The sequence below is a fragment of the Capra hircus genome, chromosome 9, assembly GCF_001704415.2.
Source record: "Capra hircus breed San Clemente chromosome 9, ASM170441v1, whole genome shotgun sequence".
Taxonomy (NCBI): domain Eukaryota; kingdom Metazoa; phylum Chordata; class Mammalia; order Artiodactyla; family Bovidae; genus Capra; species Capra hircus.
In genome coordinates this window covers 79,049,112-79,073,502 of record NC_030816.1, presented here as the reverse complement: position 1 = coordinate 79,073,502, position 24,391 = coordinate 79,049,112, and the positions used below count along the sequence as shown (strand labels likewise).

The following is a 24,391-nucleotide window of genomic DNA, read 5'->3' as shown; positions in this document are numbered from 1 at the left end:
AGACATAGAAGCAACTTAAATGTCCATCAACAGAGGAATGGATAAACAAGTTGCAGTATATAGAGATATATAGTGGCATATAACTGGGCCAAGGTCTTCCCCAGTGGCTCAGTTGGTAAAGAGACTGCCTGCAACGCGGGAGACTTGGGTTCAACCCCTGGGTCATGAAGATCTCCTGGAGGAGGGAATGGGAACCCACTCCAGTATTCTTGCCTGGAAAATCTCCATGGACAGAGGAGCCTGGTGGGCTACAGTCCATGGGGTTGCAAAGAGTCAGACATGACTGAGTGACTAACACACAGGGCTTCCCTGGTGGCTCAGTGGTAAAGAATTTGCCTGCCAGTTCAGGAGACACAGGTTCAGTCCCTGATCCAGAAAGATCCCATATGCCTTGGAGCAGCAAAAACCCATGTGCCACAACTATTGAGCCTGGGAATGACTACTAAAGCCCGCACACCCTGGAATCTGTGCTCTGCAACAAGAGAAGTCACCACAATGAGAAGCTCATGTATCCCAACTAGAGAGTTGCCCTTGCTCTCCACAACTAGAGAGGGAAAAACAAACAAACAAACCCATGCATCAGTGACGACTCAGCACAGCCAAAACTAAATTTTAAAAAATGTTTAAAGACACATATAATTATTTACAATATAAAACTTTCTATGTATTCTTCAAAACTGAATTCATAAATTGATAAAGAAATGCAAACTCTGGGGGGCCACTCTCCCTTCTTCCAAGGATGTCAAAGTATGTTATATGTAAGCATTACCTTCACTTAAACATAAATGAATAGGCAAAGAAAGGCTCTAGGAAGTTGCCAACACAGAGATTCAGAACAGAATAAGAAGTTGGGCTTCAAAGAGTGTTCAGAGGAATCTCAAAATTCAAGGGAAGGTCTGTAGTGGAGTCTTAACAACGATTTCCTATGAGAGCTGTGTCATTTTATTTGCAGCAACTGCATTTCCAGTTTTGCCAAGCTCTGTACCCAAACAGATCCTAACCTTTCACAGTACACTTTCCAGGTCAATCCCTGATCCTGAATAAATGGTATTTTGAAAGATCTTTGAAAATGAACACTCTGTTTGCCTCCATCTCCAGAGAAAAGGCAGAACAAATTCTGGGTGCTCTTTAGGGTCCGTCTAAAAGACGCTTACTCCTTGCAAGGAAAGTTACGACCAACCTAGACAACATATTCAAAAGCAGAGACATTACTTTGCCAACAAAGGTCCATCTAGTCAAGGCTATGGTTTTTCCTGTGGTCATGTATGGATGTGAGAGTTGGCCTGTGAAGAAAGCTGAGCACCGGAGAATTGATGCTTTTGAACTGTGGTATTGGAGAGTCCCTTGGACTGCAAGGATATCCAACCAGTCCATTCTAAAGGAGATCAGTCCTGGGTGTTCTTTGGAAGGAATGATGCTAAAGCTGAAACTCCAATACTTTGGCCACCTCATGCGAAGAGTTGACTCATTGGAAAAGACTCTGACACTGGGAGGGGTTGGGGGCAGGAGGAAAAGGGGACGACAGAGGATGAGATGGCTGGATGGCATCACGGACTCGATGGACATGAGTCTGCGTGAACTCCGGGAGTTGGTGATGGACAGGGAGGCCTGGTGTGCTGCAATTCACGGGGTCGCAAAGAGTTGGACACAACTGAGCGACTGAACTGAACTGAAGTTCTCTGTATCCATTTCTTAGGAAGATCACTGCACACCTTTCTACAGGAAAAAAATATTATGGCTACAAGATCTAAACAAGTAATTTGTTGATTTATCCTTGTTTGTCAGCAAAACAACAGAATCTCCCAGAGTGCACTGGAAAATCTCAATCTCTAATCTAACTTCACTGACGACACTGTATGACCTTGCTAGTGATGTAATAGCCCACTGACATCAGCCTTGAATCAATACCAGTATGACCTGATGGCTTTTAAAACCAAAAATGCCCAGGTTTTTACTTGATGAGCCTACTCATTAGGTATGAGGCCCAGAAAAGCAGACATTTAATTTAAAAGCATCTCTAGCAATTCTGGTACCCAGCCTGAGTGAGGACCACTGTTTCAGACTAACATGGCAGATCACATTGAACAGGAAATCTCTCTGTAGTCTTACCATATTAGAGAATTCTAGATTCCAGCAGTAATGGATGGCTATTATGTAACCACAAACTACACCGACTGAAAACTATAATACCCAAGCAAAAACTACACTCCCAGTTCTGTCTCACAAATATCTTTACAAGCTAATACCTGAAAATCTGCAATTGTAGACACATTCTTTTGTCTTTTAATAACATGCAGATATTTCTAGGTTGGGTAATGTATTCAAGCCTATCTCTCATTTATAACTCCATGTGAAACAGCTAATGAGATACTTTTTAGGGGTTCTGGAGAGAGTGGAGATACAAAAGGAAAAGAAACCAGTGAGTTATTGGGTACCAGACAATACAGAAGCCCATAGCATCCACAGAGGAACAAAAAGACAAAATAGCAAATAAAATAAAACCCAGGTCCAGGTCAAACACTATAGATCAGGGAAGATGACAATCTCATATTATCACTGACTTCTGCAGTTTACAAAGCTTTTTTTAAAAGGCATCACTGAATGTATTTAAATAACCACACATCAAAGCATCACTGGAAAGAAAAGGCAGCTCTGTCCTAAACAATACACAGGGAATCTCCAAATTCTGTCAGAAACATTTTGTAATCTTTAGCACACCCAGACTTCTCTGCTCAAAACCCTGGGACAAAATGCAGGTAAGTTCACAGGAGGAATATGGATTCTGCTGCTTAGGTTTGTTGAAAGAAAGAAGGGGCTGGGAGACTCCAAGAGCCCAAAGCAGATTCTACAAACATCAAGAATTTCGTTAATATATGTGACTATGTTTCAAGAGAACTAGTATCTCAATCAACACTGCATGTTATAGAGAGCATTTTAAACCTAAACTTAGTAGTAATGGTTAATTCTATGCATCAACTTGACTGGGCCACAAGGTGCCCAGATGTGTGGTCAAGCACTAATCTTAGTTTTTCTCTGAGAGAGTTCAGGGATGAGTTTAACACTTAAGTGGATAGACTGAGTAAAGCAGACTGCCCTCCCTCATGTGGGTGGGCCTCGTCCAATCAGTTGAAGGCCTGGCTAGAACAAAAGGTCTGACCCTCCCCAAGCAAGGCAGAATCCCTTTTCTGTGATGGGCCTCCAAACTGGGGTGCCAGCTCCTTTCCTGGCTTTTGATGACTAGAACTGAAACACTGGCTCATCCTGGGTCTCAGGCCTGCCAGGCTTCAGATGCGAACCACCCTGTCCACTCTCCTAGGTCTGTAGCTGGCTGACTCACCGCCGATCTTGGGACCTGCCCATCTCTGTACTCACAGGAGCCAATTCCTTATAATGACTCTCTTTATGAAAGTATTTTTTGCACATCGTATTGGTCCTGTTTCTCTGGAAAACCCTGACTAACACCACCTTCATTCCCAAAGTGCTCTGTGGCAGAGTAAGCCATCATTAGTCACACATCTAGTGCATGAGTAAGGACAATATTTATCTTGTTTTAAAGGTCGTGGTTCTTTATGGACAGAATCAGAGAGGTTAAATGAGGATCTGAGCCTGGATAAGTAACAGTGATTTTTCTTTCCATAGGCTCACTGCAGTTGTAGAGAACGACATGGGAGAATATGCAGGTAAAAGTCTGGTGAGGACATGGATTCAAGTGCTTGGGTTAATTGGAGAGAAGAGAGAAGTGCAAACACCAGACCCATGAGCTAATATAGATCTTGTAATACTGGGAATGCCAGTGGACACAGGCATTCCTCAGCAGAGGACACTGAGGCTCAGGAAGGAGGTGACTTGACCAGGGTCACACAATAAGCTGCCCTTCCAGGCTGGCCAAGGCCCAAAGCTGATCCTAATGGGAACAACACGTGGGAACAGGCTTCCATAGAGCACTTAGAACACAGCCCCTGAGCCCAGGTCTTCTTGCTCATAAGGCTGGTGTTGTACACTGTCTAGTAATTACTGTGCAACTTTCATTTAAATTTTCATCTAATCATCAACTATGTTTCTCCCCACAAATCCCCAGGTGTTCTACAGAGAAGCCGTAAGACTATCTGCTCTCTCATTTGGGCGAACATCTTGCCTCTCAATTTCCTACCAGCCTTGATATTCAAGTTTGGTCCAAATTTAAAGTAACATTAACTAAAAGGAAAACATGTTCTTTATCCCTTTATCCCTCAAACAATGAGATAAAGATACATTCTTTTTAAATGAAAGAAACAGAAGACAGTTTTGTATCTATCATACATGCTACCTCAGAAAGTTTCATCATTATGAAAACACTAATATTACCCAATCTTACATTTATCAGGGAATTTCTAGAGATTTTTTCCCTAATATGATCAAAAATGAAAATGCCCCAAATCAGTTTCCTTAAACCAAGACAGTTTCCCCCTTCTTTCTACATTCTATTGCACCTAGACATTTTTTTAAATTTCATCTGGACATGAAAATTAAAACTCAACTGCTATGTAGCTTAAGCTTTCATTTCTTAGCACAAAACACAAAATTAATATGAATGCAAAGGAAGTTTTATCTTTCATTTTTAAAAGAAAAATTATTAATAAAAAATTGAGGAAAACTCCCATTATTAAGCACTGACACAAACACAATGCAAAAATTTCCTCTTTATGGCTAATGTATCTATGTTTATTTAATGAGCTCAGAAAGGCTACGGTCCACTCTAGAAAGTGGGAGGGAAAGGAGATGAAGGCTAATGCTAAAAATAACAGATGAATAAGTGATGCATTAAAAAGATGACAAGTACATTCCTGCCACACCCGACACTCCTAGAAAAATATTTTCTACCGTTTAGCCATCTGATCACAGTATTCGGTCATTTGTCCCTTTCTAAGTTGGTCCTAAAAGATAATTCATTTTTCCTTTTTTGGCAGTGAGTTGAAAAACTCCCATACAATATTTTCCAAGCACTAAACCGACCTCCACAGAAGAACCCAGCTAGTAACACAGAAAACACTGGAGTTAACTGGTAGGTACAGCAACCAGCTACTGGTTTAGAACGTTGGTTATGTTTTATTTTTCCCTTTCAGATATTCACATGCCATCAAATTCACTTGCCAAATGCATTCATAATAAATATATTTCCCATCATATCCAGCTGAAACATTCAAGTTAAGAAAACAAGCAAATTAAAGATTAATTTCTACTTGCCACAAAACTGTGCATCAGCTGGCTCCTTAGCCAGCAAAGCGCAATCAGATTCACAAATCTTTTTGCGAGTCTGGATCCCATTAGAAGTGCAGATCTGTGTTCAAGCTCGGACACTTGACACCATGTGATGACACTGGACCGTTTGAAACTTCATCTGTCCCAGCGTCTACACACTCACCCATCAGATGGGTGATACAGACACCCTGTACACACTCGCCATCAGATGGGTGATACAGACATCCTGGACACACTCGCCATCAGATGGGTGATACAGACACCCTGTACACACTCACCATCAGATGGGTGATACAGACACCTTGACCATGTGGAGTGACTGCAGACTCACACAGGATCCCGGCCTGAGGAGTCCTGAGCGGTAGCCTTGGAAACCATGAGGATGAAGAGTGAGACATGAAAGGAGATGCTCACTGGTGAATGAAAGAGCGAAGCCCGAAGCAAAGGAGCCAGGAGCTGGTGAGGGGCTGGGGTGGGGACCAGCCCAGGGAAGAGGAAAGGAGACACAGGGGTGTCCACGATCTACCCGGAACCAAGTACCAAGGAAACAGATGGTGGGGGAGGGGCAGTTACTCATCCCTTAGGATCTCTTATTTTATTCTAGGAGCGACCTTATACTCAAAGGGATAATTACAGAACAGTGTGTGAGACAAAGAGCGACCCTGAAAATTATCGGAGCATAGTAGGGTCCCTGATGGAGAGGTGGGGAGGGCGGTCAAGGGCAGCTCCTTGGAGGAGCTAAACCCTTCATCAGAGTCAAGCAGGGATGAGTCCAATGATAGGGGAGGGGACGGGGCAGTCTGCAAGTAGCCATGTGGTCCACATGGGTCCTCTCTGCCTGAGGGAAAATCCAAAGAAAGAAGTAAAACCCACAGGAAGCTCGATGTTGCAGCTAAAGGTCAAGGAGGAGAGATGCCATCAGGGACTTTATTTTGTAAGCAACAGGGAACTACTGCGCAATTTTTAATCCTAGGAATCTGATGGTCAGATTCTCGTTAGATGCAAACCACTCTGGCCTTGTGTGGCCCAAGCACCTGAGGAAGGGCAAAACCAGCAGCCTCTGCAGCCTTAGAGAGAAGAGAGAAGACAGTTCTGCTACACCTCATCTCTCACCACCTACCCAACATGTGCTGAAAATTCAAACTGCCAGGATGACCGCATCATTTCAGAGCACTCTGCCTTGGCTCACACCAACCCCTGGCCTGGAATTCCCTTTGCTATTCCTCTCCTGATTAACTCCTCATTCTTTGAGAGGCAATTCAGGCATCGCTCCTCCAGGAAGTCCTCCCTGACTACATAGGAGGCTGAACTCCGTATGTGTCTTTCACAACACTCTGGAATATCATCTGCTCTGAATTCATTCTATTATGTCAAAATTATGTGCTTAGCTGTCTATCACCCTGCTTGACTAGGAGCACCCTGAGGGCAAAGACAGCGTCTTCTTCAAAATCCCAGTTTGCACGCTCACCTGGCCCAGAGTCTGAACTAACTGGATGTTAACTTTCCGTCCTCAGCGCTTCTTCTACGTGCCACCCCTCCGGCCTGCTGCAGGATGCCTTGTGTTGCCTAGCCCCTGGTAATCTGGCCTTGTCTCCCTCAGACCCCCTTCACAAACACACTCCAATGCTTTGTTCCCCATACTGCTTCCACGCTACACCCCCTAGATCATATTTTCCTCAAGGTTTTGTTCCTTTTGTTCCCTTCACTGCCGTTTCCAGTGGTCTGAGCTCAATCCATCCTCTTTTTTGATTTTAAAACTTTACGCAAGGGCTTGCCTAGTGGCTTAGTGGTGAAAAGTCTCCCTGCCGATGCAGGAGACATAGGTTTGATCCCTGGTCCGGGAAGATACCACACGTTGCAGAGCAACTAAGCCCGTGTGCCACAACTACTGAGCCTGTGCTCTAGAGCCCGTGAGCAGCAACTACTGAGCCCACGTGCTCTGCAACAAGAGAAGGCACCACAATGAGAAGGCCTCGCACCACAACTAGAGAGTGGGCCCTGCTCTGCAACCAGAGCAAAGCCTGCATAGCAATAAAGACCCAGCCCAGCCATAAATAAATCAATATTTTTAAATAAAAAAAAACTAAGGAAGTATTGAAAACAAAGCCCATGGTTCACAAAACCCAGTGCAGTCCCAAACCCACCAGCTGACAGTTTGCTCCTTCCAGGGTTATCACCTCCCTGCTCCTAACTGACCCCAGGAGGTGAGAAAGGCCCAGATAGAGTCAGGATTGGGAGAGGGAGCCATCCGGGAGGAGGCCAAGATCACCTAAGGGTGGGGAGGTTTTATTCACTTGTTTAAAATAATAAATGGAAAGGAAAATCAAGTACTAACTGGACCTAATTTACAGCTCCTCCTCCCTCAGAACTTCAAAAGGAACTGCCTTGTGGACGGTCTGCTCCCAACTGGACGTGCCCAAATGCAAGTGGCGTCATCCCGCCCCAAAGAGTCACCAAAAGGCCTGCAGACAAGAGCACATGATGGTCTCTTCTAAGCCAAGCATGTCCCCACATGATGGCTTGAAACTCGGCTGTTATTACTGCAATAGTGACTTTATCTGAAAAGGGAATTGACAAGGAGCTCCTCCAACCAAAGCTCTTCAAAGAAAACCTGTTCCAGAGACTTTATCTCACATGATGTGACGTACATTCTCAGTCCAGCTCTCATTAGGTGACAAGTTGACTAGATCTGGGGTTCTTTGGATCTCCGGGGAAAAGTGCTACGTAAATAAATTATTTCCTTGTATGTAAAATAAAATAGAGTGAGGTTGAGAGTTTTCAATGGTAACTGGATAAACCACTGCTCTTTTAAAGAAGTTCTTAAAAGGCATTTTAGAGAAAACTATATACTTCTGGGATATTTAGGAGATCGTGTTCTTATTGACTGGATTTGTAAATACTTTTGCCTTTATATGTCATAAAACATTCTCTAGTCCAAAACCATCTCATAAAAGTAATCCTAAGCACGTGCCTGCTTCCCCCTGATTAATGCTTCATACTCTGTGCCTGCAAGTATAGAGAAAAATAGTTTTTTTTACAACCATCTAGCAAGTGAGTTAAGAACAGTGGGCACAGCAAATGTAGCTCACGTTACCTGCTGCAAAGCCCTCTGGGAAAACATGAATAAATTACAACCTTAAAAACTGTGGGTCTGCTAAGGAGAATATTTTCAGGTGGAATGCCTAAAGATCAACCCAATTGTTTCTTACCAGAAATCCAGCAGCATAATATGAGAAGGTGACTGTGTGCAGGGGAAGGGATCAAGGGAAGGGTGTGGGGGAAGGGGTGAGAGCAAGGGGGAGGGGGGTGGGAGAAGGGAAAACCAAAATGAAAAATCAGTAGTATTAGCACAGTGTTTTAAATACTCATGCAATGATTCCGCCAAAGAATGCACATGGGTCACAAGTTATAATTACCATAATTCTTTAAAAGAGTTCCTCTCCGGGCCATCCAACCACCAGAGACCCTTGGATCTGTGTAGGGGGGCATATGAAAGTAATTCCCCTCTCCCAAGAAAAAAACATCATAAATGAAGCATTTATTTGACATCATAAATGAAGCATTTACCAACAATGAAAAAAATTAATGAAAATTTAGTTTTAATTAATGAAAAATTTAAAAGTTAATGAAAATTTAAATTTAAAAAAAAATGTTTGCTTGGACTTCTTGTGGCCACAAACAGAGAAAGAAAACAAGAGGCCAAAAAACAAAAAAAAAAACGCCAGGACCAGCTCAATGTTGCCCAATTTCCCTTTCCTCTCCCTGGACCTAAACATTTGACAACACATAAGGACCTGAAAACTCTAAGTTGGGTGTCCAGGAGACTAAAGTATGGCTTTAAATGTTAGCGAGCCAGTTAAAACCATAACTTCTCCCACTACAATCAGCATGAGAGTTTAACTGGGGCACTTGAGCCCACGAGCTGCATCTCTGATGACAGACAGACTATCGTGGCTTTTGGATCCTGGAAATTCAGGACCACGAGGGAGACATGGTGTGAAGAAAACCTTTCTCCTCCTTCTCAGGCTTTTTCGCTTGTCGTGTGAATTGGGACACAGCATCACATCCCTGCCTGCCCCAGACAGAAAGCTGGGAGGTCAGGGCCTGCCCCAGGGCCAGACTCTTCCCAGACATGCGCCAGGCCAGGCTCTGTGGAGGAGGCGGCCAAGGGCAGAGATGTGTCTGTCCCCCGCAGATGCAGCCTTGTCAAAACCCCCAAAACCTTCTACTCCCACCGTTCTCCTTGGCAGCTTCAACTTCCTTTTCAGTTCAATATGTTCTAGTTTGTAGTTTGCTAGCTGTCACTCATTAAATAAAGAGCATATTTTGGAACTTCCTTGACCATCCAAGGGTTAAGACTTTCCTCTGCAAGGGGCACAGGTTCAATCCATGACTGGGGAACTAAGATCCCACATGCCACACTATAAATAAATCTTCTGTTTGAGGAACATTTCAATTCAGATGCATAGGAAACTATTTGTAATATTCTATAAAATTATCGAAAATGATGCATTTGGAGGAACATCTTCCATATAAATTGTTACACTTCTGTCTTGTTACTCTGGTCCAGACCTTCGTAGCTGCACATGCAGAGCAGGGTCATTCTGACTCCTATCCAAGCCACTGCCAGATTAATCTTCCAAAGAGGATGCATTCATCATGCTTTCATCACAATGTAAAAACCCATGTTCCTCCCTTAGGTCTAGAGGCTTACATCCCAGTGTTATCTCACAGACCCTGAAAAAGCTACACCAGTCCCTGCCCCACCAAACCTCCATCTCTTCATCCCTTTCCAGCCCACATCTCCGCTCCCGTGTGCTCAGGAGACCCAAGCCACCACTCTGTTACTCCTACATGTGACCCTTGAACAATAAGGATTTGAACTGCACGGGTCCACTTATACATAGATTTCAAGTAAATACTACAGTACTATATGACTGTGGTTAGTTGAAAACAGAGGGCAAACTATAAGTTATACGTGAATTTTTGACTGCCAGAGGGTCAGAGCCCATAACCCTTGTGTTACTCAAGGGTCAACTATACCACCAAACTGTCCTACCGTGTGCCACACTCTCTTCCCAATAGGGTTTAGCTTTCTTTCATACTTACACATCTCTTGCCAATTTTTTAAGGCCCTATTCTTCCAGGAAGTTTCCTCCACCTCCTCAAAACCACAGCACAAGCTCAACCGCTGATCCCTCGCAGCATGTGATGACTATGCCCTAATTTACATCATTCTAGAATATTCATTAGTTTCATGCTTATGAGGCCTGCTTTCTAACTAAATGATACATTTCTTAGAAACGGGATCTGTATTTTAAAATTATTTTTATTTGTTGAAGCTATAGGCATCTATTAGGTATGTCAATACCTAAAGATGGACAAATAGTGAGAAGAAAGAATTGGGTAGGGAGAAAGACAACACAAGATGTCAGAAAAAGAGAAGCAAAGACAGATCCAGGTATCACCAGGAAATCCATTCAACGGCACCATCATTTAGAAACACCTGATGAGGGGGCAGGAGATAGGAATTACTTGGTTATTTTACTATTGCCAATTGATAGATTCCAAATTCTTAGTGTGTCACAAATATATCGTTTGAATGCAAGCCTTTCATCCGTTTCTTATTTACAGCCAGGAATTTCTTACCACACATTCTAAGTTATTCATGTATATGCAGACAGAAAAAAAAATTCTAAGCAAGGTTAATATTCAGACACAAATAGAAGACTATTTGTGATTTAAGTCAAATGCTGCAGACAAAATTATTTCTATGGGGAATCTAAATTGTTGTGTTGCCATGGAATTTTTTTTTAAAGAACCTAGTCTCTCTGTAATAATTTACAAAGTGAAAAGGACGAAAGATTCAGGCACACGCCAACCCATCTTCAGCCTATCCCTCTTCAAGTTCCCAAGTCATCGGACACTGGTTTTGAAGGGGACTGTAGTGGATACTGCTGTGCACCACCTGATTCCCCTCTGAAGATAAAGGCATTCTTCCCCTCGGCTGCCCATGGCTCACAATAGGTCTCTCTTTGGGAATCCACCCCCTCTGAAGGCAGCTACCTTGATCAGTTGCCGTGGCATGCCCCACTAGAAGCAAGCAACTCTGCATTGCCATCCCAGCTGCTAAGCCCCCTGTGGAACCAGCTCCGCACAATTCAGAACCAGAGTCTCTCCTTAATTCCCTGATGGCTCAGAGGGTAAAGCGTCTACCTGCAATGCGGGAGAACCATTGTTCGATCCCTGGGTCGGGAAGATCCACTGGAGAAGGAAATGGCAACCCACTCCAGTATTCTTGCCTGGGGAATCCCATGGACAGAGGAGGATGGTAGGCCACAGTTCACGGGGTCGCAAAGAGTCGGACACGACTGAGCGACTTCACTTCACTCCCTTACTCCTGAGAGCATTCCTAATAAAACTCCTCACATGCAAATCTCTATCTCAGTCTGTTTCCCAGCGAACCTGACTGAAGAGATGGGTGTTAGAAATTTCACTGACACTTGTCTAAGTGTTCAGGTTGTCTGAGGAAAAGAAGACTAACACTAAGCTGCTTCCCACCCTGTAAAATGCAAGCAGCATAGAAAGTAGCTGCTTAATTACTAGATGAATGTGGAAACAGGCCAAAGAAAGCATTTTCTTTAGCACCTCATCTGTTAGAAAAAACAAGCCAAAAAATAGTATTTTTCCCCCAAACCCACAGATACAGGAATAGCTATGTTATACAAAACCACTGAAGGCTGAGCGCCAAAGAACCAGTGCTTTCACACTGTGGTATTGGAGAAGACCCTTGAGAGTCCCTTGGACAGCAAGGACATCAAACCAGTCGATCCTAAAGGAAATCAACCCTGAATATTCATCGGAAGGACTGATACTGACTTTGGCCACCTGATGCAAAGAGCCGACTCACTGGAAAAGACCCTGATGCTGGGAAAAATTGAGGGCAGGAGGAAAAGGGGGTGACAGAGGATGAGATGGTTGGATAGCATCACCAACACATTCAATGGACATGAGTTTGAGCAAACTCCGGGAGACAGTGATGGACAAGAAAGCTTATGTGTTGCAGGTTGTGAGGTCACAAAAAATCAGATACGACATAGCAACTGAACAACAACCAAACTACTGTTTTTGAAGCCATTCTCTGTATTAGAATCATACCTAATACATATTAGAATCCAGTAGTTTTAATATACAAATTTTGTTCCAAAAGTGACAATATTCACAGAATCAGCTAGGCAAATAGGAGCTCCTCAATACGAGGAAACAAGATTTGGTCAGAAAATGTTCCACTATCCGTATACAGCCACCAAAGCAGATCTTATTTCCCATATGACAAAAGTGCACCCATTTAAGTACTTGAACCAAGAGACCACAGAAACTATTTCCGCCATACGTGTAAGAACCAGCTCCCCCATCTGAGTTTGCTGCAAGGGAGGTGAGTAACGGGAGGAGACACTCATAGATAATCTGTACCTGGTTCTCTATGGCCTTCCTGTTCTTTGGGTCGCTCACCACGGACAGCTGTAACTCCGCCATCTTCTTCATCTTGCTGTCCATGTCAATCTTCTGGAGGAGGTTTCTGGTCTGGTTCTTCAGCAGCCGGACTGTGTCCTCTTTGCCGTGTTTCTTTGCAAAGAGGGATGCGCAGGCCGAGTGGATGGCGGTGACCCAGTTCTCCAGGTCTGTCTGGCTGGTGGCCTAAACACAGAGAGGGCGGGGGGTAGGGAGGGGGAAGAGATTTGGAACTGTTTCTCCACAAAAGTGTTCTCCCACGTGGCAGCCTGGGCTTGGATATGTAAAACCCCCAAATACCTCCACTTCATAAAAACTCTTTAAGTTTAAAAAACACACTGAACACAGATCTGCAGGCTTCTGTGACTCCAGAGGGCCTGGGAGAGCATCAAGGGTGTCACATGGCCCCAGATACGACGGGAAGACAAACCAGAATCAAGCTGTTCATGCAGCAAGAGAGTAACAAAAATACAAAAAAAGAAAAAACAGGGTATATTCACGCAGTGTACATCTCGTCGCTCTCTGAAAGAGCAGGCTACCTTCATAATTTTAATAAGATGAGGAAATATTAGGAGCAAAATGCTATACATTTTGAAACCTGGATATGAAATTACATCCATGGTATGGACTCAATTATGAAAAATTACAATAAAAGAACATCTCCGGGAGGACACAATAATATTCAAATAGTTGTCTGTAAATACTGAGAATTTGAGTGGAATACTGGAAATACGGGGCTTCCCAGATGGCACTAGTGGTAAAGAACCTGCCTGCCAATGAAGGAGACGTAAGAGACACGGGTTTGATCCCTAGGTCAGGAAGATCCCCTGGAGGAGGGCACGGCAACCCACTCCAGTATTCTTGTCTGGAGAATCCCATGGACAGAGGAGCCTGGCGGGATACAGCCCATGGGGTCTCAAAGAGGCAGACACGACTGAATCGACTTAGCACATGTGCAGGCACACAGGCACCCAAGAAATGCTTGCTGGGTGAACAGCTGAATGGTGACAGCCCCATGGTGCCTGGCAGTCAGCAGAGGCCAGTTCTCGTGCTTAAACTTTAATCCAAAGTTTAATGGCTTTTACTCGATTTTATCGCTAAGTCATGCCTCTTAATTCGGATCCTTCTCGTCCTAACGAGACATAAGATCTCGCCTCCACCCTCCATTTAGAAAGCTCAGCAGTACCTGGAACAGGTGGACATCCCCGAAGGAGTTGCTGAGGCAGAAAACATGTTCCTTCTTGGGATGTTCCGGGACAGACTGCACGATGCTGTCTTCTGCAAACAGGGCACAGCGGGGGGCACTGCTCTGATCCATGGAATTCCTCCCGTAGGTCTCGTAAAACAGCAGCGTGCATCCTGTGAAAGAGAAGAGCACAGTACGGCCCCTGTCACAGGTCCTGAGGATCCATGTAGGAAAGGAACGAGAAGAAGGGAGAAAAGGGAAACATGGTCACACAAGGTTACAATGAAACCCAGCACAGCATAGAAATCAGGAGGAAAAAAAGGGCACGACCCCAGCTCTGCCCCCAGGAACGGCATCCCTGAGGCAGCGCTTTCTCCCTCCCTGGTACTCTCTGATCCCTTGAGTACTCTGAGCGGGGCACTGAGCAATCTCTCCTCCCACAATCAACACACATCCAAATGCAGAGAGCCTCTTAGAACAAGGGCAAGGGGCATGACCTTTATGGCCTGGCAGGCCTGAGCCAGTGCCTTGTTCCAGCCACTGATGTACTTACAAATAACCCTCCCATCTTTCCATCAAGAAATGTCTGATTAATGCTATTGCTGCACATAGAACATCCCATGACCCGGGCACCTGAGGACCAGGGTAGCGGTGCCAGCTCCACCCCAGTCCAAATTCTTTCCAATAGTTCCCTTAACACTGAGCTCTCAGTGGCCGGGGCTTGAATCATTCTATCTAGAGGAAGTAAAAGTCATTTCGGGCAGATACCAAGATGCTGCCAGCCCTAGCACCCCACCTATTGTGCGTTCTGAGGGACAGTTTATCCCCCCTGCCAACATTCTGCCCAGGAAGTCCCCTGCGAACCACAAGTAAATCCACTCACTGGAAAAGACAGCTGGAAAGCAGAATCACCCTTGTTAAAGTTTTATTACATCCTCCAAACCCTAAAAAACATGTGTGCCCTTAGCATACCTATACATTCAATGTAGGTGGGCAACCAGACGGTTGGCTGATAGCTGCTCTCTTAAAAGCACTGCTTCAACTTTATTTACATAGATACTTCAAAGATAATTTTAAAACTCTGCCTAAATGTATGTGTGTGAGTGTGCGTGTATATATATATATACATACATATATATATATACACGCTTTTAACTACAATTAAACCAAACAGTTAAGCTCAAATATTACAGCTTGGATTCTAAGCCAAGAAAGCTGAACTCAACACACTGAATTCCCAGAGGCATAGAAAACCACATGGGATAGGCTATACTGGGGGGGTGGGGGGGGGGGGGAAGTCCTCATGCCAAGCCTGGGCTGCAAAGGAAACAAAGGGATGTGTGCTTTATAACACTGTCACCTAGAGAGCATCCTTTATCCACGGGGCTTCAAATGCTTAACAAGCAAGGGTCCAGGCAGGCCCGTGGCTCTTACAATGGTCAGAGACAAGTCAGGACCACCCGTGCCCCGGAAGCCAGCAGCCAGAGGCTCCCCGGGCAGCTGCCAGGATGGGAGACAGTGTTCTAGGGATGTCCTCTTTCAACCTTAAGTGACACCTGCCCGCACCTCCCCCAGGGGCCTCCAACCACCTGACACTACGAACATCTCCGGGAGCACAAACTCTGGAAAGGTTTTTGGTTTTTCCCTTTGTGTATTTTTTACACTAATTCACCATCAGCTTGTCTTCTACCTCTCAGTCCTGTCCCAACCTCTGATAAACCAGAATAAACTCAGTGTCTCTTCCCGTAGACTGCTATACTCACTGTCACCCCAGTTCTCAGTCCTCCAGGTTAAATGTTGCTAAATCGTTGCCATCTTCCATACAGCACAGCTCTACAGCCCCTCGGTGTCACCAATGGCTGTGCTTCTCAAAGCAGGATATGGACACACAGACACACACCCCTCCCCCCCCACCACCACCACCATGGGTCTGCGCCAGGGGTTTCAAAGCCACAAGGCAGGTAAGGAAAGTGTCCTGCTTTCAGCGTTTCAAAGCATCCATTTTAGTAAACAAACTTCACGTTGAAGAAAACTGTCTGACACGCTCTAGAGCCACATCACCCTCTCACGCACTTGGGTAGTTCTTTGATCATTAAACCTTAAAAGCATCAACTTATCCCTTAAAAATGTTATCTTGCTGGATCCAATCCATTATTCCAGCTTTCCAAATCTCTTCCGTCCTTCCGCAGAAGACCCCGCCTCCCCCAGGGGGTTGCCCTTTGCCTTCCTCAGCCACAAGGTATCACGAGGATCCGATCAAGAACTGGAAAAGAGGGCTGCACCTGTGAGGGATGCCGAGTCTCGGCTTGCACAAAACCTCCAGTTTGCTGGGGGAAGTTGTTACCTAGTGATGAGATGGCTTCTCTGTGTCCCTTTCCCAGAGGGTGCTGGGTAATGAATTGATGCCAGCTCCCCAAAGCTCACAATTTCTAAATATGGGGAGCACTGCAGATAGCTCTGGGCCTTTCACCAGCACTCTGTGTAGCATGCCCCTCATTTCTGCCTTCTCCTGTGACAAGGAAGGGTACCAGCTGCTAATGAGGAACCACACCAGGTTCCTCTGACAAAGAGTCTCAGGACAGCTGTGCAGAAATGCCTGGGGCTATGGGGTTGCTCAGCATTCGCATCTGTATAAATCAACACAATCCTGACTCAGAGCCTCAGATCACTTCAAATAATCTATCCATCCACAATGTGAGAGGCAATCATAATTTTTAAATGGTAAGGCTTGTGAAAAACTTTTATCATCCTCACAAAACAAAGGCTTTCTCCTATTTCCTCTTAGCTCATCAACGTGGAGTGACACAAACCAAATGATGCGGATGAAATTCTTCACTGTACAAGCTGGGGAGGACTGCCTCTCTGGGGTTCTGAACATGTGCACAATCCATGCTCAACGTTCCAAATAACTCAACTACACCTGGTTACTTATCCGGGGCTCCCCTCCCATCCCCCAAATGCAGGACAAGTATTAAAAGAGTAGTACAGAAACCCCTATAAAATAATAAGCAATAGTTGTTACCTTCAATCATCACTGAATAGAATGAAGGATGCATACGACTGTTAAATGAACATATTATACAGGTTTGAGAAGATATTTTAGGAAAGCAGGCTGGAAGGTTCTAGATCAGATACCTGCACATGAACTCCAGTCCAGCCTGGACTTGCTGACATTTTCTAGGAATGATGAGAGCAGAGGAAAGAACTCCTGGGACCCCCTGGGTGGTGAAGACCACGTACCTTTAAGTGTCACCCAATACTGCTTCCATTTCCTCCGGGCCACCAGTTCCAGCTTCCTTTCCTTCTGCAGAGTGACGAGGGGTTTGAAGAAGAGCCACCCGGCTTTGCGCACCACCCCTTGCTCCTTCTCAAAGAGCAGGTCCAATTGCTCCAAAGAGCTGAGCGACTCGCTGCTGGACTCGGCCGTTTCCGTGGACGTCTCAAGGTTCTCCGTGTTGGTCCTGCTCATTTCCAGCTCTCGCATGAAATTCTCGTAAATGTTCTGCTGAAGGGGGTCGCTGCCGATCGCATGAGCAGATTCGCTTCTATGGGACAGGATCTGAGTGGAGCCCCCTGACCACAGGGACACAGACCCCTGGGAGGGCCCCTGCGTGTCCACGTTCAGCCCATCCGAACGGCTGTCAAAGTAGTCACTGCCCTCCTTGGACCTCGGCTCCTGTGAGCAACGAAGATGACCACCCATCAGAAGTTACCTATAGCCAAAGCACCTCTTCCCCAACACAGCATGCATGTAATAGTGTGGCTTGCTAATAGAAATGCTGTAAAGCAAGAGTCTTTTTTTTTAATGCACCAAGTCTGCAAACCAGAAAGAATCATAGAGACAGTACTGCCCGAACCAGTGTACAGGGAGGGGAGTCAATGCTTAAAAAGTGTAAACCAACCATCCCTGAGCATCCTAAATCTAGGGCTAAATCCAGGTGGCCCTAGTGGTAAAGAACCCGCCTGCCAGGAAACATAAGAAACACAGGCTTGATTCCTGGGTTGGGAAGATCCCTTGGAGGAGGAAATGGCAACCCACTCCAATATTCTCACCTGGAGAATCCCTTAGAGGAGCTCGGTGGGCTACAGTCCACAGGGTGGCAAAGAGTTGGTCACAACTGAAGTAACTTAACATGCACACATCCTAAATCTAACTTACACTTGGCATCAAAAAATGAGAGTGAGCTTAGGAGGACTTCCCTGGTGGTCCAATGGTTAAGAATCTCCCTTCCAGTGCAAGGGATGCAGGTTCAATCCCTGGCCAGGGAACTAAGATCCCATACGTGCATGCTAAGTTACCTCAGTCATGTCCAACTCTTTGTGACCCTATGGACCATAGTCCGCCAGGCTCCTCTGTCCATGGGATTCCCCAGGCAAGAATACTGGAGTGGGTTGCCATGCCCTCCTCCAGGGGATCTTCCTGACCCAGGGATCAAATCTGCTTTTCTTATGTGTCCTGAATTGGCAGGTGGGTTCTTTACCACTAGCACCACCCAGGAAGCCCACATGTCAAGAGGCAACTAAGCCCACGGGCCACAGCTAGAGATTCCACGTGCCTCAGCTGAAGAGGAGCCCACCATGAAAGGTCCTGCATGTAACCAAGATCCTGAGTGCAGCAACTAAGACCTGATGTAGCCAAAAATAAACAAATAAATCTTTTTAAAAATAAAGAAAGGAAGCTTGATTTATGACTTAAAAGACTCTGACATTTCAAATTTACAGCTTAGGTTAAGGTAATTCTGCAGAGACTCTTAACACACTCTAACTCAGAGGCTAGTGAATTTTCAATTAGATTTCCTCCTCCATTAAAATAAAAAGGAGGGAAAAGGGGGTCAAGGACCATTGACTAAAGACCTTACAGTGAATATTCCCCTGTTTGGAGGGGTTTTCTTTCCTGAAATTTCATCCGGAAATCAAGTGGCAATTACCTGCTATCTTTTTTAGGAAAATCATCAATTAGACAAGTGCTTCTAAATACCCAAGGGCTACAAACAACTGAGCCCCAAACATAGCTATTACTAATGAAAATATTATCTTCCACTGTGTTTATACGATATCTCACAGTCAGATTTATTTATACCCTGATGCTTATGCAAGATCAGAGCAAATAAGCCAGCTATGGTGAGTCACTTGGACAGGAAACTTTCAAAATAGTTTAAGGGTTGTTCCCCCCACCCCCCCAACTGTCACTGTGTTGCTCTTCAAACGTTCCTAGGAGATGAAGGAATATTTCTCATTTATCTCATATTGACATTTTTTCAGCTATGAATAGGACTCTGACTCATAGCCCCAGGACACTGGGATTGCTTCTGATAGCCAGCAAGAGTTGTGATGGGGTGTTTCAAACCCAGCAGAAAGCCTGCCAGAGAAAAGCATGAAGTGTCAAAACGAAGTGTAACTTGTCACCCCTCCTGACATTGGTTCTCATAAGAGGTAGACTTAAGTCATAATGCTAACTTTTAAATGTTCAACCAGAGCAAAAGACAAATTTTCCTCCTTGAAAAATGGAGAAAAGATCACATATTTTAGTATTTATAACTGACTCATACACACAGATATGAACTTCCCTGGTCTGTGACAAATGTGTAAAGCTTTCTATCTAGAATCCTAATAGCTAGTGACTCATTTTCAGGTTAACAGGAAGGAAGGAAGGAATACAGGAGAAAGGCAGGCCTCTGAATAGTCTCGGCTGGATTTCCTGATCACTGTGCGGTGTGTGTGACACTAAGGTGCTATGTTAGTCATGTACATAAAGAAGTCTAATTTCCATTTCTATCTGCATCAGATAATCATAAGTGACAGGTGGCATAACTTGATGACACTATAGTATTGCAGCAGAGTGAAGAGGAACTCAAGAGACGTCACTAAATTCCTTGGGAGCTAAAAGAAAACTCTTATCACCATTCCTCACTTTATGGGAAAAAGCACCCAATTCACCGTGTCATTCTTCACATGCCCCTGTCTTTGTTTTCATAGTAATGGCCATTGGTCCTCTGCAGAAATTCCCTGGGACTGCGGGACCCTCACGGGGCAGTGAGAGTCTAAAATGAAGAGGGTCAGAAAGCCGGGGTCTCTGTGTCCTTAAAGAGTTTCTCTTTAAGGAACTCTGCAGCCGTGATCAGGGTTCACCCCTAGGGTCCCTGGCAAGACCATTCCCTGCTCCCAACGCCCCTCCCTTGAAAGTGGTCCCGCGACCCGCTTTGACCAATAAACACGAACAGATGTGAAAGGCGTGGCTTCTGAGTGGGCGCTTCAGAAACCATCAATAGCTTTCTGCTCCCTCTGTCCTGGAGGCTTGGGGTGTCCCGGAGGGAAACTGCTCCATGGACCTGGGGGCCCAGAGGGGATCAATGCAGACCAGAGTCACAGCTGGAGAAAGACATAGGCTCATTTGTGCTCAACCTCGGAGAACTGAGGGCTTTTTGTTGCCTCGGTATAACCTGGCCCACCTGATTTACAGGATGGAAAGTTTACCAAGGACCCGTCTCAGAACAGCTACATCACCTCAAATCGTTCACCAGCTTCAAACACACAGTCCCCTCCTGCACACCCATCCCCCCACCCACTATGCTTGGATATCCTTTTTTGGCTATTAAGTATCTTCACTGATGAATTTGCTTTCAAGCTGTAACTCCCCAGAGTGGTTGAAAACCCTCTAAAGAAAGGATCACTCTTTTCACATCACTTTTTTTTATAAGTCAAAACAAATATGTTTACCCATCATGAGAAGACCTTCTGAGTCTTAGCTGTACTGGCATAGAGAAGTCTGTGAAAGAGAATAAGCATTTGGTACCTTAACTATGGTACACTGTCACAAACTTTGCTGCTCCTATACCCTGACTGCATTTTTAAAGACCCAAACTTTGTCTTCACCTTCAGTTATAAAAGAAAAACAAAGGCAGGAGTTCCCCAGTGGCCCAGGCTCAATCCCTGGTCGGGGAACTGAGATCCCCACAGCTACACCATATGGCCAAAAACAAAACCCAACCAGAAAATTTAAAGAGAGGAAGAAGAAAAACAAAGCCAAGGCCAGTGGAAGTGGCACACCTACCAACATTTTGTTCACCTGTATAAATTATCAAAATCTGACACAAGCAGAATGCAAAAAGCTGCCACTTTTTAAAAATCCAAGATAATTTGTTATCTTAATGTTCAATAACCCTCACGAAATTACTAGCGGTTACCAAGAGTACCTTGGCCATGCAGCCAAGTGGAAAAGACGCACATCTGAGCTTTAGCAGAAACGGCTTTGGCCCCCGCTTCTCCACTAACTAGCCATAAATCGTCAAACTCCTTTAACATTAGTTTCTTCGTTTTAAAATGAGAGGGTACGTGTGCATGCTAAATCGATTCTTTGCAACCCTGTGGGCTGTAGCCCAGCAGGCTCCTCTGTCTGTGGATACTGGAGTGGGTTGCCATTCCTCCTCCAGGGGATCTTCCTGACCCAGGAATCAAACCTGCATCTCCTACACTGGCAGGCGGATTCTTTACCACTAGTGCTACCTGGGAAGCCCAAATGAGGGGAAGTCCTTTCAGATTCAGGAAGTCCTTTGATTTTGTAACCATTCTGTTCTTAACTCCATGGACTTACAAATCATCCAGTTAAGTCTTGGATGACCCAGACTTGAAGGAGGTTCACTTCCCAGGGTTGGCTGACAGCAAGGGTCTGCATAGGATGGAATGTGGTCAGTCCACAGTGGCAAAGGGTCTGCTTTAGAACTGAATGGGAACTGACCTGGTATAAGCGAGGCCACACACACAGAACAGAACCATCCTTTATGCAAATAAGAGATGTGGAGGAACAGGCTCAGGGGTCCCGGGAGATGAGTGCTGAACACAAGTCGACAACACAACATATGCAACAAGAAGAAGAGAAAGTTGTCTGTGTGGGACTACAGGTCCCCAGAAAGTAGGAGCTATCTTTCCCTTTACGTTCGATTGCTGTCAGTTGTCAAGCTTACTTGACAGCTGAGAGAAAGGTCAAAGAAATCTTTACTACTTAATGGTTTGACCTGAACAAGTAATGAGTCAGGAGGAAGCAGATTATTGCATTCAGGGATATGAAGAGTTCTGAAACAGGACACTGATCATCTATTCTCAGTCTCCTCCTGAAAGGAAGAAGAAAGGGACAAAGTAAAATACTGGGGCAGGGGGCTTGGACTTTGTGCCTAGGAAGGAAGTAACTAACGGTAAATTTTATAGATCTGAAACAATCTGCTCAGCGAAGCTGTATTGTTTTCTACCCCTAAAACTCTGTAAAATTTTATAATTCTGTATCTATCTCAGATGGTCAAAATGCAACTCTACTAGAGACAAATTCCTAAAGTCACTTAAATTTCCTTCAACAAATTCCTAAAGTCACTCAAATTTCCTTCAACAATATGACTTCAGGCGAGTTAAAAAAAATATATATATATAAAATATACTTTCTCCCTTCTATAAATAATTAAAAGCAAAAAACCAAAAACAAACCAAAGAACAATTAAAAAACCTAGCAACTGCCTCTCATTACCGAAGAGGGCAAACTATTACTTTCCTTGCTGGCACTGAAGTCATTTTGTTTCCCCCATTCAAACTTTATATGCCCATTACAAGTATTACTGTCACCATCATGATTCTTGTTTTATCAACATCATATTTTTGCAATTCCATGTGCTCAGGTCAAGATGTTTTCAACACTGTTAGCTGTCCCCATGAGGAGGTGGTGAGATTATACACATTTTTTTTCCCAATGTACTAAATGAACAATAGGAATTTTAATTTCCCTAAAGTAATATCAAGCTCAGGAAGGCTACTCACCCCAAAACGACAACAGCCTCTCTCCCTCCCTTTCGTTCTAGGCTTTGAGAATGAGTTTTAGCTGAGCGCTCAGATAACCAGGTCACTGGGGAGCCTCCCTAAAGCTGTTCTTTCTAAGAACAGTTTGGCTAGGTTTTAGATGTGGCCTGTGGATTTTACTACAGAATCCAGGAGGTGCAAGATTGGACAGAATGGGAATGACGGAAGCGGAGGGTTCAGAGTGAAAATGCACGTTTGACGCAAAAGGAAAACACACCCACACACACACTCCCCCCCACACACAGATACACACACATACACCCCAAAACAAGAAGTGCCAAGCCTTAGGCTAACCACTCTCAGCAGCTATCTAAGTCTCAGGATGCTCTCTGCAGTACCTTCTGCTAGCCTTCCCGTTTTGCAGATAGAAAACCAATCGAAGAGCATCTCTCCCGGCACTCCAGCCTGACTCACCTGGAGTCGCCTCTTCTTTCTCGAGAGGCTTCCCGTCCAGTCGCTGATGCGGCGCATCCTGGCTTTCAGGGTGTCCTTCTTGGAGGACTCCTCGCCCAGGGCCCTGGACTTGCGGCAAGGGAGGGTGAAGGACGCGAACTGCCCGGGCTCCCCGCGCTCCACGCGGGCCGGCACGTCCATGTCTGAGGCGAAGGACACGCGGGCACTGAGGCTGGCGCGGGTGCCCATGTAGTCATCGGAAAGCCGCAGGGCCGCGGGGGCCAGGCTCCCCAGGGAGGCGTTGGGGTAGGGGTCCCGGAGGGATGAGAGGGAGGCGCTTTGGCTGAAAGGCTTTGGAGCATCCCTGGTCGGGAAGCCAGCGTGGAGGCCGGGCTCGGGCGTGTCGGGCGCGGCGAAGGAGCCCTCGGCCTCGCTGACCTCGCCGGCCGGGCCCCAGGGCGAGTCGTACCAGGAGGACTCGGAGCTGAGCGAGCTGCCCTTGCTGGAGCGGGGGCGCGCGGCGGCGGCCGGGGAGGCGCGCGGGCTGGGCGGGGAACCGGCCGAGTAGCGCAGCAGCTGCACCGGGCCGCCGGAGGAGGAGGCCCCCGGGGGCGCGGCGCCGCTGTGGAACTCTACCCGCAGGCAGCCGTCCAGCTTGCCCAGCGTCTTGATGAGCACCCGGGGGCTCTTGCGGTCCTCACCCGGCGGGGTGGACGCGATGCTTTCGTTCCCGCTGTAGCAGTTGAGAAGGTGCCCGTTGCGGCAGTCCCTCGAGGCCGAGTGGTTCTCCTCGGGCGGGCGTCCGACATAGTGGAAGCCATTCTCGGGTGAGAAAGCGGCATCGGTGCCCTGGAAATCTGACCCTGCGGCACCTGTCCTATGCTTGGCATAGGCACTGCCTTTGGAGGCTTTGCACGTGGGGCCGCCTGGTCGGGATGCGTAAGGCTGATTGCTCTTAAAGTGAGAAAGGCAGCTTCGGGCCAACGACCTGGACTTGTACCCTGCTCCGCTGCTGCCATGACCCCATCCGTGCAATGACTTGTCATCCTTGGCATGAAGGCCACGGATTTTCAGGGAGCAAGGCTTTTGTTTAGCACCAGTAATAGTATTGCTATGATTTTTAGGTCCTTGTAGGGTGTACTGACTCTCGGAGTTTCCCATCGTCACCTGAATTAAGAACAGCAGTGTCAGTAAGAATCAGGACCTAAACTACATTCCACTAGA

At 45.7% G+C, this 24,391-nt stretch overlaps 1 protein-coding gene across 1 annotated transcript in view; it reads right to left on the bottom strand.

Annotated features, from left to right (window-relative positions):
• TIAM2 (T-cell lymphoma invasion and metastasis 2) overlaps positions 1-24,391 on the bottom strand; it is a 245,820-nt gene that overhangs the window by 97,094 nt on the left and 124,335 nt on the right. The window contains exons 4-7 of the mRNA XM_018053392.1: positions 23,189-24,334; positions 17,177-17,612; positions 13,937-14,109; positions 12,712-12,936 (exon numbers count right to left, since the gene is read on the bottom strand). Of these exons, the coding sequence (XP_017908881.1) occupies positions 12,712-12,936; positions 13,937-14,109; positions 17,177-17,612; positions 23,189-24,328 (1,974 nt within the window). The 5' untranslated portion in view covers positions 24,329-24,334. The remainder of the gene's footprint in view (positions 1-12,711; positions 12,937-13,936; positions 14,110-17,176; positions 17,613-23,188; positions 24,335-24,391) is intronic.